The sequence below is a fragment of the Solanum stenotomum genome, chromosome 12 (genome assembly GCF_019186545.1).
Source record: "Solanum stenotomum isolate F172 chromosome 12, ASM1918654v1, whole genome shotgun sequence".
Lineage (NCBI taxonomy): Eukaryota > Viridiplantae > Streptophyta > Magnoliopsida > Solanales > Solanaceae > Solanum > Solanum stenotomum.
In genome coordinates, this window is record NC_064293.1 from 24,501,926 (window position 1) to 24,515,062 (window position 13,137).

Sequence of the window (13,137 nt, forward strand, 5' to 3'; positions counted from 1 at the left end):
TAAAAGTATGTTCTCATTGTCTTGAATGTTAACAAGCTAAATCTAGAACACTACCGCATGGTCTTTATACACCTTTACCTGTTTTTAATTCCCCTTGGATTGATATTTCTATGAATTTCATATTGGGGCTATCAAGGACTAAATATGGTAAGGATAGTATATTTGTGGTAGTAGATAGATTTTCTAAAATGGCTCATTTTATCCCATGTAAAAAGACTAATATGCATCTCATGTGGCTTACTTGTTTGTAAAAGAAGTGGTTAAATTGCATGGAATACCTAGAACTATTGTTAGTGATAGAAATGCCAAGTTCTTAAGTCACTTTTGGAGAGTTGTTTGGGGAAATTTGGGAACTAAGTTGCTATTTTTTACATCTTGTCACCCACAAACTGATGGGCAAATGGAAGTGGTTAATAGAACTTTAGGGAATATGTTGAGGTTTGTTTTGAAAGAAAAGTTGATTTCTTGGGAACATTACTTACCCATTGTGGAATGTGCTTACAACAGGACCTTTCATTCGTCTACTAGTAAGACTCTTTTTGAAGTTGTATATGGATTCAACGCCCTTAAACCCCTTGATTTACTGCCTTTGCCGACTAATAATTTTGCTAAACTTGATGGTAAGAAGAAGGATAATATGATGAAGAAAATTTATGAACAAACAAGGCTTGCAATTTTAAAAAAAGAATAAGAAAGTTGCATTGCGAAGGAATAAGGGAAGAAAATATATTGCTTTTAGACTTGGGGACATGGTTTGAGTGCATATGAGAAATGATAGATTTCCTTCCAAAAGAAATACCAAGTTAGATTCTAAAGGAAGTGGTCCATACAAAGCCCTTTAAGGGATTGGAGACAATGCTTATAAACATGATCTTCCTTATGAGTTCCAAGTTAGTGCTACTTTTAATGTTTTTGATCTTTCCCATTTTGATGCAGACTTGAATTCGAGGACAAATTCTCTTCAAGAAGAGGGGAATGATAGCATCCAAATAAACTCTCCTCCATTGAAGGACAAGGATGAAGCTTTACAAACTCCAATGAGGCCCATAACAAGATCTCAAAATAAGGAGTTCAATGATAAGGTCAACGGGCTTCAATCGCTAATCCAAAGGTGTCTTGTTGGGAAAGAAGAGCTCAAGCTCTAGGGAGATGAATTTCCCAAATGCTACAACTATTTTGTGGCCCAAATTGAAGTCCAAGAGGAAGAATATTGGGGTCCAAAGTTCAGCCTTGAAGAAGTTCAAAGTGGTACAGAAAGAGGCTCAAAATCAACCCAAAAGGAGGCCAATTTTTGCCCTTAAGTGTAGCTGAAATCAGTAGCCCAATAAAGACCCAAAAGGGGCTCAAAAGCCACGACCAAGAGGGCCCACAAAGTCCTTAGTTCAGTCACAACTATTAGGGTTTTAGTTTTACCTTAGCCCCCCAAGCTAGGGTTTTATTTTATTAAGTTCTAGATTGTTCTTTTAGGATTTTATTAGGCTAACAACCAACTTATTTATTCTATGAATAGGAGTGCTTTTTCATTCATTAAAACACATTAGATTGATATTAATAATATTTGAGAGAGTTCTTTTGTAACTTGTTCTTTGAGAATTTATCATTAAACCTTTACTAGTTTCATAGTTTAAGGTATGAAGTAATTTCTTCTTGTGACATCTGTAATTTCTTTTCGATATTCTTTAGAAGACGATTAGTTTATAAATAATAATTATTGTCTTTAGTAACTCATAAAGAGGTCAAGATCCAAATCTATTATTTTTGATTCGTTTCTCAAGTAAAGGCATTAGATTTCTTCCATAAATCTATGTGTTGTTACTTGGATCTTGTCAAGGCCTTAGAACATTAAATCCTTGGAAATGTTTGGATATTTCCTTTGAATTTCTCATCGCCTTTTTCCGTAGTTTCTGTTTTCTTTTCTATAATAACTTCCACACTCTAATTTACAAGTCTATATTTGTGATCCCCTTAACATCGTTGTTATCAAGAACTCCGTTGACCACTCCTTCGAAGAGATGTGTAGTCAATGTTGTAGCTTTCTCCAATGCTTGTTGAAGTGTTTGTAGAATATTTTCTCCAATGTCCTTGAATGTTATGTCTATCCCCTATTTGTAGTTGTAAGGGTGGACAAGATTGCTTATGATTGATCAAAGGATGTCATTTTGACACTTGGAGGATTGTGGTTGGTTCTTGAATTTGACTAAGACTACCATCTCATTTGGACACGTAGCGCCACCTTGTTGATCTTGGATGCCTAATCACTATGACACATGGCATGAGTTTGGACATAAGGTGAAATGGACCTTGGACTTGAATTTAATAAAATGAACTTATTTATTTGTAAAGCCCAAATTAATCATTCAACCAAAATGAATATGGATTCAATTCAAATTTCTTTTGTATGAATTTAATCCAATAAGATTTATGTGTCTACAAGACTTAATAAGAACTATATATGAATTAGAACTCATTTTCTCTAATCTAATCTTTGATTGGTTGAATCCCACAAAGAGATTAATACCACCATCTAAATTTTAGACCTTTGAATTAGAAAACTAACTCAATTTTGCTTATATGATATATGGGTTTGGAAAAACCTTTTGGAGAATTGCATTAGCGGAGAAGGCATATAGGAGCTATTAACAATCAAATGCATTCTTAAAGCACATTTGTCAAATAAAATACCATAAAGGTTAAGTTTGTCAACATTTGATTTTTTAAATATTTACAATAAATATAAAAATAGATTTGTTACAAAAAATTAAGAATAACTCCGTAAGCGTAATAGCATAACCACAAGGGAGGTTAGTATTACGAAATTAAACCTAAGAAGTCTTTGAAATTATTCCTAATAAAAGGACCAAAAATTAAAAGAAGGAGAAAATTAGTCAAATCATAATATATAATAATGAATAAATTTTAGAAAATTGTTATCACAAAATTAAAATAAGAGAAATAAGTATAATACTATAAATCGGGGGTGAGTATTACAAAGTGAAGGAGGTCTTTCCGTTTTGTTTGACAACTTATAAATACATAGAGACATCAAAATTTAGGAAAAAGAGAAAAGCTAACTTCCCAAAACCTGGGGTGTGTGTATCAAATGCCATTTACCAAGTCTAACGTCTCACAACTGCCAAACGACCATAAATAATTTCGTCATTGCACAAGTGTCCCTTTTTTGCTGCTTTCATTTTAAAAGTAGTTGAAATCATATAAAAAAAATCAACGGAAAGATAGTGAGAGAGAGAGGAGAGGTGGTTGGCTATTTTGTTATTGAAAAAAAAAATAGAGCTTATGATTGGGTATTTGTAAATGAAGGCAGAAAGGGATGTGATTTTCAGGGAAGAATTTATCAACCTTTTTCTCTCTATAACAAAAGATTTTTTATTTTTCTTTTTGGAAAAAATTAAATCATTTCTGGGGGTTTAGATTTTGAATGAATGGAGAGCTTTAGAAAAGCTTATGGGGCACTTAAAGATTCAACTAAAGTTGGCCTAGCCAAAGTCAACAGTGAATTTAAGGTAATAATATTTTTTCCAGATTGACAATTTTAAAATTTCCCATTTCATGATGGATTGTATTATCTTTTTTTGATTAAGGATTTAGATATCGCGATTGTTAAAGCTACAAATCACGTTGAAAGTCCTCCAAAAGAAAGGCATGTTGCAAGTGAGTTTGTAGATTTTTTTTATCTGTTGTTTAAGATATATATACATACATCATATCTTTTCCTGAATTTGTATTTCTCACATTTTATAGTTTTTTTTCTCTCTTACTTATGATGGTGTATTTCTTAATTCAGATATATAGGACATATTTATTGCAATTATTTGAATGAGGCTTCAGTTGTTGTAATGGACCGAAAATATTAATCATAATCTTTTTCTCTTCATCTCTTCTGGATGTTTCTTTCCTTAGTGATATTTGCTGCAACATCGGTTACACGTCCACGAGCAGATGTTGCCTACTGCATTCATGCACTCTCTAGACGGTTGGCAAAGACACGAAACTGGATTGTAAGTCATCTCGACTAATTGATTGATTTGGTAGCTTTCTGATTGCTGGAAGCTACAATTATTGAACAATTGAATTTGTATGGTAAAGAGTATGTGTATATTATTATTATTTGGATTCAACTTCACATCTTGATCAAATATTTCAGGTTGCACTAAAGTCTTTGATAGTTATTCATAGAGTTTTGAGAGAAGGTGATCCTACATTTAAAGAAGAGTTGCTCCACTTCTCTCATAGAGGACACATTTTTCAAATATCGAACTTTAAGGATGAATCCAGTCCACTTGGTAAGCTTAGCGACATAACTTTTTCATGAAGCATATTATTATTATTATTATTATTATTATTATCTTACACATTGTTGGTTATGACAGCTTGGGATTGCTCTGCTTGGGTACGGACTTATGGACTCTTTCTAGAGGAAAGACTTGAGTGTTTTAGGAATTTGAAATATGATATCGATGGAGAGAGATTGACTAAAACTACACCTGGAATTAACAAGGTAGGTCTCTTTTTCTTCATCATTTGTTGGTTTCATGAGGAAAATAATTGTAGATTTGAGTTTTCATCAGGTGCATAGCAGAACAAGGCTCTTAAATGGTGAAGAATTATTAAATCAGCTCCCTGCATTACAACAACTTCTGTATCGTTTGATTGGTTGCCAGGTGAATTTTCTCACTGCAAGTGAAATTTTGATATTGAACATTGTTTCTTATCTTTTGTGAGGTTTTTTTGCAGCCTGAAGGAGGAGCTTGCTACAACTTTCTTATTCAGTATGCCTTAGCACTGGTATTACACATACTATCTTATTCAGAAAGTTTCTACATGTTTTGGTTTACTCATTTAGGGATATAATAATATTTTTAACTAAACAAGCATATTTGACTTACTCATTTGAAGACTAAAATCTTCTAAACAAAAATATCATGTAACCAAAAAATAGACTCTCTGCATCACGGTTGTTTTTCGCTCATTTTTATCTTTCCGTGCTAATGGCTTCCCTAAGGGAGAATTTTTAGTTCTTGCAGCTCCTCATAACACGCTCTTTGAACAACCAATCATATTTAGATGTTTATAAAGTTGTTTGGATTCGGATGTATATAGAAATTGGCTTGGTGAGCAGCATGAACTTCACAATGTGTAGAGGAAATAGTCTACAAAATAGATGGGAAATGTTGACAGTTAGAAATTTAATTTCTTACTTCTTGCAAACATAAAGGATGATTAATTAATCCATAAAGTTGAATTCTCCAATAAATTTCAAGATAACAACCCCAGTTATACTTGGTGCAGGTTTTGAAGGAGAGCTTCAAGATCTATTGTGCAATCAATGATGGGATTATAAACCTTGTTGATTTTGTAACATCTTTTTTGCCTCTTTAAAGTTGTGCCAGTAATTAAGTTATCTAATATATTGGAACAATAATTTGGTCGTTTTTATGCATGCAGTTCTTTGAAATGTCCAAGCATGATGCTATCAAAGCTCTCAACATATATAAAAGAGCTGGGAAACAGGTGTATAATTTCATTTCTTTGATGATCACTAATAAAATTATCGTATATGAATGTATGTGATCGGCTAGTCTAAAGTTACTTTCCTTCCTTCCTTTAATGTAGGCTGAAAGTCTAGCTCATTTTTATGACTTCTGCAGAGGGTTGGATCTTGCTCGGACATTTCAGTTTCCTGTTTTGAAACAGGTCTGTCTGTCTCTTCATTTTGTTTTAAACTTAAGAAAGGCAATTATGTCCAATATCATTTATGAAAATTGTAATTTTACAGCCCCCTGCTTCCTTCCTAGCAACGATGGAGGAATACATAAAAGAAGCACCTCAGACAGGTTCCATGTCAAGTAGGAGGCTGGTGAGAACCACATTTAATTTCCTATTTAATCAATCACACAAACAATCATAATAATCTAGTTATTCAAATTAAAAGCTTAGACTAGTATGACTTGACAATTTTTTCTCTATTTATCTTTGAACCTTAGGTCAATGTTTCAGTCAATATCTACTTGTAATCATTATAATTTTAAGGGTGGAATAAGTAAATATGAATTCTAGGACTCAATGGATCAGAGATGTTTGTCATTGTTATTTGATAGGAGTACAGAGAAACAAAGAAAGAACCTGAAAAGCCTGTAGAACCAATCCTTGAAAATATGGAAGAGCAAGTTGAGAATGATAAAGAAGAAGAGGTTGAAGCGCAAGAGGAACCTCAGCCTGAAATTCAATTAGAAGAAACTCTACCAACTGAAGAGCCTGTTGATTTGTTGGTAAGCTCACTCACTTTATTTGAGGTTTTATGTTACATTAAAATATATATGTCTTCTCTCATGTATATATATGCATGAATTTCGTGTAGGGTTTGAATCAAGTGGATCCAAAAATTGCAGAATTAGAGGAAAGCAACGCGTTGGCTCTTGCAATTATTCAACCTGGTAACTTTCTTTTCCATCTACTGATTTTTTCCCCTCAGATATTGAATATTATTTGATGTATTAAAAAAATTTGCAGGCAAAGAAAATCCATCAGCAAGTTTTCAGTTGAGTGAAATTGGAAGCACGTCTGGATGGGAACTGGCTCTTGTTACTGCATCGAGCAACAACACCAGCCAAGTCGCACCAGATAAAAAATTGGTATGTAATGCATGCATCATGATTAGAAGACCATATAGTATTTTGTTTTCCAATTTCTTAAAGTTATGGTCTTGTATGAATCAGGCTGGGGGATTCGACAAGTTATTACTTGACAGCTTGTATGAAGATGATGCAACTAGGAGGCAAATACAACTACAAAATGCTGGCTATAGTGCAGGATACGGGTATGAAATCCCTGGCAAGAATCCATTCAATCAACACGACCCCTTTGCCATGTCAAACAACATAGCACCTCCAACAAATGTACAAATGGCAATAATGTCTCAGCAGCAGCAACAACAACAACAACAACTACTACTCATGCAACAACACCACCACCAATTCCCACAGCAAAATATGATGATGGTATCACATAGTCAGTATCAAGCTCAACAAATTCCATATATGGCTTCCGCAAACCCTTTTGTAGATCCCTTCTCCTATCAAAGCACCTCAGTTCCACCAAAGGGAAACCACTCACTTCTTTAGACTTCTTTCAACAACATAACCTTGTATTCTTTCATTATTTTTCTATAAGACAAGTTCATATTATCCTTTAACTTTTGTTTTAATCATTATATATAGAATGATCTCCTACATAGTGTCTCAGGTTTTCACATTTAGTTTTGTGTTCATTAAGCTAACAAGATAATCCCTTCAAGTTTCGCTCTATAACATTCACCTCTCTGGTCTATTTTGATTTTTTTAAACCATTTTTAAACCTATTTAAAATAAATCTAAATCAATTATGACTTCACAAACTTACCCTTCTTTGTATAATTATTTCATATTAATCCATTAATTAAAAAATATGACTTATTTAATAAATATGAACTTTCAAAACAAATAAACACAAATAAGTTAATACTATATGTGTATATATATACACACACGTGTTTTTATTTTATCAAACAAAGATACGCATTTCTTCATATTGATTTCTTTTTAAAATATCTATGAACTAAGTTAAATTTTTTAATAATATAGATTAATATGAAGAAATTAGTATAAAGAGGGGCAAATTTGTCAAATCATAATAAATTTATATTTATCATATCTATATTACCTTAAAAGCATGAACTCCTAACTTGAATGTTAAATTACTATAATATCCCTAACTTAGGTTTTGACTTTTTCGAACACATGTGACTTTTCCAATAAGTTGTGACTTTTTTCGAAGCGTTGTGGTATTTCGATGAGTTGTGACTTTTCCAAAGAGTTGTGAGTTTTTCAATAAGTTGTGACTTTTTTAATAAGTTGCAACTTTTTCAAAGAGTTGTGACTTTTTCAAAAAGTTGTGAATTTTTCAAAGTGTTGTAACTTCTCGGAAAGGTCATGATTTTTTAGATAAGACACAAATTTTTTTGTTCATACTACCCTTTGTTGACTATAAATAGATGGACTTCCTCTCATTTTTTTACCACATTTTTTCTAATCTTCTAGTCTTCTTTTTCTTCTTGGATTTTAATTTTTTTTGTATGATTTATTGTCGTTGAGTGAGTTCAAAATTTAGCATAATATGAGGTACCACTATTCTGATGAAGTAAGTCGTTCTATCCTAAGAGGGTATATTCCGTTATCTCGATTACTTGAGGAAAATAATATAATTTTTATGATATAATAATTATTTTTTTGCTTAATATCTACATTAGTATGTAATGTTCCAATATATGAAGTTAACATAATGTAGTCTAAGTTCATTTGTTTTTGTTAACAATTTCTCTTGTGATGTAGATATATGCTTTTGAATATCTTTTTCCAAAATTTAGAGAATTGTCACGATTTGTTTTTGATGCTCAAGACAAAAGAATGAATTTATTTATCAATGTTACTTATGTGATTTGGACTCTCAGGAAGTTTGCTTTAAAATAGTTATTACTATATAAACATTGCCGTTTTGTTCTACTTATTTATTATTTCTTAATATTTCAGTATTTTAGATGAAGAAAAGTTTATATGACTTGTAATAACGCCAGTTGAAGTTTGTATTAGTTTAATTTTTATTATTTATTTGATAGCTAATTTTATGAGATAAGTATTTTTATTAATGCAATTATATATTTATTAGTTCACCTGCTTGCATACAGTCCCCTAGCAATTGTAAACACATACTTTACACCACTAATTAAATTTGTTTCTTCACCATGAATCATTACTTATACAACCTATTATTGGTTAACCTGCTCACATACAGTCTCTTGCCAATTTTAAACACATACTTTACATATATATGTTACTTCTAACCTTACTTTAGACGCACTTTACATCTTAATGATACCCTCTTTTATGCAACAAATCCCTGCTTAATCATGCCGATTTCGACCATTTGCCGCCCTCATCAGTGGTACTAATTCACAATAACACATAGAATTAACATTGTCACTCTCATCTCCCAATGGTAGTCATCAAGCTCCATCCCACATGACGACTGAAATTTAACTACCAAATACTATTTGAAGAGGCTAAGTATTTACTAGGCTGCAGCGTGCAAGACTACATAGAATCGACCTCAGTAAAGATATGAATTGTATTTATACCTAAACACCTTAACAACGAATGGACTCCACTGCATAGGTACGTTGTCTAATACATCCTAAATTTTACAGTTATCTTATTGTGATACTTCATAGCACAAAAGAGAAGAAAACAGTTACACAATTACATATACATAACAATTGATGATTCTTTTAATTTTATACATTAGGTTAGTTTTGAAAGAAAATGCGCCCATCATGCTGCTGAGAAAACTGGACTCTTCAAATGGCTTATGCAATGGGGCATGGTAGATTTGTAAAGGCTTTGACAAGAATGACATACATGCAGAAAAAACAATAATACCCTTTCAAATTTATTCGGAAACAATTTCCAATATGTCTATGTTTTTGCAATGATGATAAATAAAGCTAAAGGTCAAACAATATCAAATGTAGGAGTATACCTACCACAACATGCTTTCTCAAATGGCAAACTATATGTTGCACTATCTAGAGGAATATCTATGTCAACAAAAAAACTGCAGGTCATGACTGAACAACCAAATTGATACACCATGACATACACAAGAAAATACTGTCTACAAGAAAGTATTAGGTGAGATTTGATTAATACCAAAATTGTAAGAAATCAAATTGGAAAAACATACACCACGCATGTAGCTAATGAAAATTATATTGGAAGAATTCTTAGTTTTGGTGGAAGAGGAGACGATATGAAAAACAATAGACAGCTACCACAGAAGACATTACTTTTGTGTATATAAAGTTATTCAAATACAGGGTACATTGAATTTCAAATATTGAAAGGGAGCATACAGTTCATGACACAACATAACTAAGAGGACAAACTGTTAATTCGTGCATAATTACTTACTAACAAATTGCCTAATAACAATTTAAGAATATGACGTTCGTTACTACATGCCGAACGAGCAAGAAGGCAAATAGATTGGCCATTTACTTAGTATGACGTAGTGCAATATTAAATGCATATTGATATGTTGAAAGCCTAAATTATACATAAAATATAAAATATATCGTGTATAGGGATCTCAGGACTTAACCTACACGTGCAACGCACGTTCAGTGAATTTAGTATTATTATTAGTGGGAAGCTCCTAACCTCAAAGTTGTGTTACCATTTTGCCCTTATCTTACCCCTAAAATAGATTAAATATTAATATCTATTTAATTAATTACATATTAAGTAATAAACATATCTAAATTCATGCTTCAACCAAGATCTTAATGCAATCGTATATTCATGTACCTCGACTTAATGCAAGATATAAAATATAGGTAATGAAGAGTCTAATAACCTTTAATTTTAATTTGTAAGATAAGTGGTGTAATGAAAAGTCTATCAAAGAAACTCACACAACATAATTTATATTTCCTTCTTTCATCTGAATTTGTGATCATCTTGCATTCTACATTAGGTTAGTCTACATAATTTGTCAAATTTTGATTACCAACTTGTAATTGTAGGAATTCTTACTGATTCATTTATTTGTATTCTTTAAAATTTCATGCATATTCATCTTCTTTTTGTTGAGAAGTATGTAAATTATTATAGTTACAAGATGAATATTCTCCAATATGAAGTTGTAAAGTGAATTTTTATTTTTCATATCTCCATCTTTTTGAGTTTTTAAACATAACTTCTTAATTCATTACTATATTTTTATATTCGTCATTTCTTCTATCATTAGGATATAAATATTATCAAGTTAATCCCAATTTATATTTATAACTAATTGTTTTGAGGGTAAGTGTCACGACCCGATTTATCAAGTCATGATGGCACCTACTATAACCCACCAGCAGGTAAGCCAACCCGTAACCCGGAACAACAAGTAATGGGTCTGAGAGTAGAAATCAAACAAGAGTAGGCAAATAACAATATAAACAGGCGGAAGCAAACCAAAAACATATATACAAATAAAGGTCCCTCCCAGAACCTGGAAGTCACTAGTACAGAGCTACTACAAATGAGTACAAGTCCCAAAACTGGACAACAGANGGGTAAGCATGTTAAATCCCGCAGAATATTTTCACAACTAGACCCGTAAAAGAGTAAGTCTTTGATAAAGATTTATAGTTACATCTTTTTCGTTGTTTGGTAATCATTTATCTTTTTTAAAACAACATCTTTGTACTTTTTCATTTTTATATGTAATCTCAAATGTTTATAAAATCCATGTACTTAACTATTACAGAGAGGTACAAAAGTTAGTGCACAAGTAAAAATAAAATAAAAAATAATGTAAAGTAAAATTAGTGCAAATGTTACATTGAATTTTATTGTATTAGAATTCATATTTAATTTTTTATATACAAATCCTTTAATATATAGTTCAATAAATATAGTGTATGTGTATTTTTAACATAGTCATGCTTTCTTTTCTGTTTATTCTTTTTATGATTTTTAGTTTTTTTATACATATGAAACATTTTGTCTATAGCAAATCGACTTCTAACAATATGTAATTAAATTAATATGACAATATTTTTGTCTATAGATTATAATGTGATGTCCTTTATTATGGATGTCATGTCTTTATTTACTTTGCTTTCTTTTCCGTTTGAAGTTGTAAATTTTTCTATAAATTTAATGTTACAACACCTAGACATTTTGTAATATATTTCTTTATACTTATCTTTTGATAGCCAATTTCTTTTTTGATTATTAAAACTTACATATAGTAATTAAAATATATTAATTCCTCTTATATAATAATTTTTTTTTCATGAAGCTTTAAAAATATCAAGCCTCCAACATTTGACATAAGATTTTCATGTTATATTTTGTGAAGAGTTATATTCTTATGTCAAACTTACATACAAAAGGACTTAGCTTTGAACCTAGCGATGAATATATGTACCCTCCACTATGATATATTTACTTATATAAATTAACTTTTCTAATGTCAATTAGGGGACAAATGTGCAACGCATGTTCCCAGGACTAGTTTTAAATAAATTTAAAGAATGATTACCAAAAATTCAAAATAAGAAAGATAGGCATAATATCATAAACTACAGAAGGGGTGAGTATTATAGAGCAAAGCCCGAGGAAGATCTCCCTTAAGCTAAATATCTCTATTTAATTAGGATATATCCCCTCTGTTTCAAAGTCAAGCCTTATAGTGATAATAATCACATTAGGGATCCAAGTATTTGATAAAGAAAACTCAACAATAACGATAAAAATAGAAAACGTGTGGAGGTCGAAAGGAAATATAAAGAAAGAAAAATAAACTGAAAACAATATTAATTCAAGAAAAGATTAAAAATTTCAAAAAATGTTCAAGAACTTCAAGATAACTCAATTCCTGAATCGAGTCTCGACAACAATAATTATACAACAAAGAACTAATTGTTGTAAAATAAGGGTGGATGCCCATGTGTGGGACCCACCCACCTATGGCCTATCTTCTCTTTGATTGTTGAGTTACTTCAAGTGCTATCCCTCTTTTTTTTCTTGTTAATTTTAGTTTGTTACTTTTATTTAATAACACGTTTTCAACACGAGTCTCTATCAGTTCAAGTAAAGACTTTGAAAGTCTTGAAGGTATAAATTTCCTTTCTTAAATAATATCAAATTTATCTAAACATAACTTTCTTGCTTTGGATCTATCGAAAAAAAGCTATCTATCTTGGGTGCTAGATGCCAAAAATCATCTTGATTCGATGGATCTGGTCGACACCATCCAAGACAAAAATCAGGCATCAAATCAAATTAGTTCCAAGACAATGATATTTCTCCATCATCACCTTGGCGAGGGTTTAAAAATAGAACATCTCACTGTTAAAGATCCTCTTATGTTGTGGAATAACTTAAAAGATAGATATGACTATAGACAATAAAATTTTCGATGAGAAAATATTAATCAAGAACATAAAAGTATGGCAATAATCATATTTATTAATTTCAAAGTATGAGTGTTAGAATATCTATGATTCCTCTAATTCGTGTTTTCAGATATAGA

At 31.3% G+C, this 13,137-nt stretch overlaps 2 protein-coding genes across 2 annotated transcripts in view; one reads left to right on the plus strand and one right to left on the minus strand.

Moving 5' to 3' along the window:
* LOC125849216 (uncharacterized) overlaps positions 1 to 13,137 on the minus strand; it is a 683,098-nt gene that overhangs the window by 243,694 nt on the left and 426,267 nt on the right. The gene's annotated exons all lie outside the window — the stretch shown is intronic.
* LOC125849213 (putative clathrin assembly protein At5g57200) lies at positions 3,364 to 7,175 on the plus strand. Its single transcript, XM_049529254.1, has 15 exons — positions 3,364 to 3,521; positions 3,600 to 3,669; positions 3,919 to 4,016; positions 4,163 to 4,301; positions 4,389 to 4,516; positions 4,587 to 4,679; positions 4,753 to 4,803; positions 5,308 to 5,373; positions 5,464 to 5,529; positions 5,632 to 5,712; positions 5,795 to 5,875; positions 6,117 to 6,287; positions 6,377 to 6,452; positions 6,529 to 6,650; positions 6,735 to 7,175. The coding sequence occupies exons 1-15, from the start codon at positions 3,441 to 3,443 to the stop codon at positions 7,137 to 7,139; spliced, it is 1,728 nt and encodes a 575-aa protein (XP_049385211.1). The 5' UTR covers positions 3,364 to 3,440; the 3' UTR covers positions 7,140 to 7,175.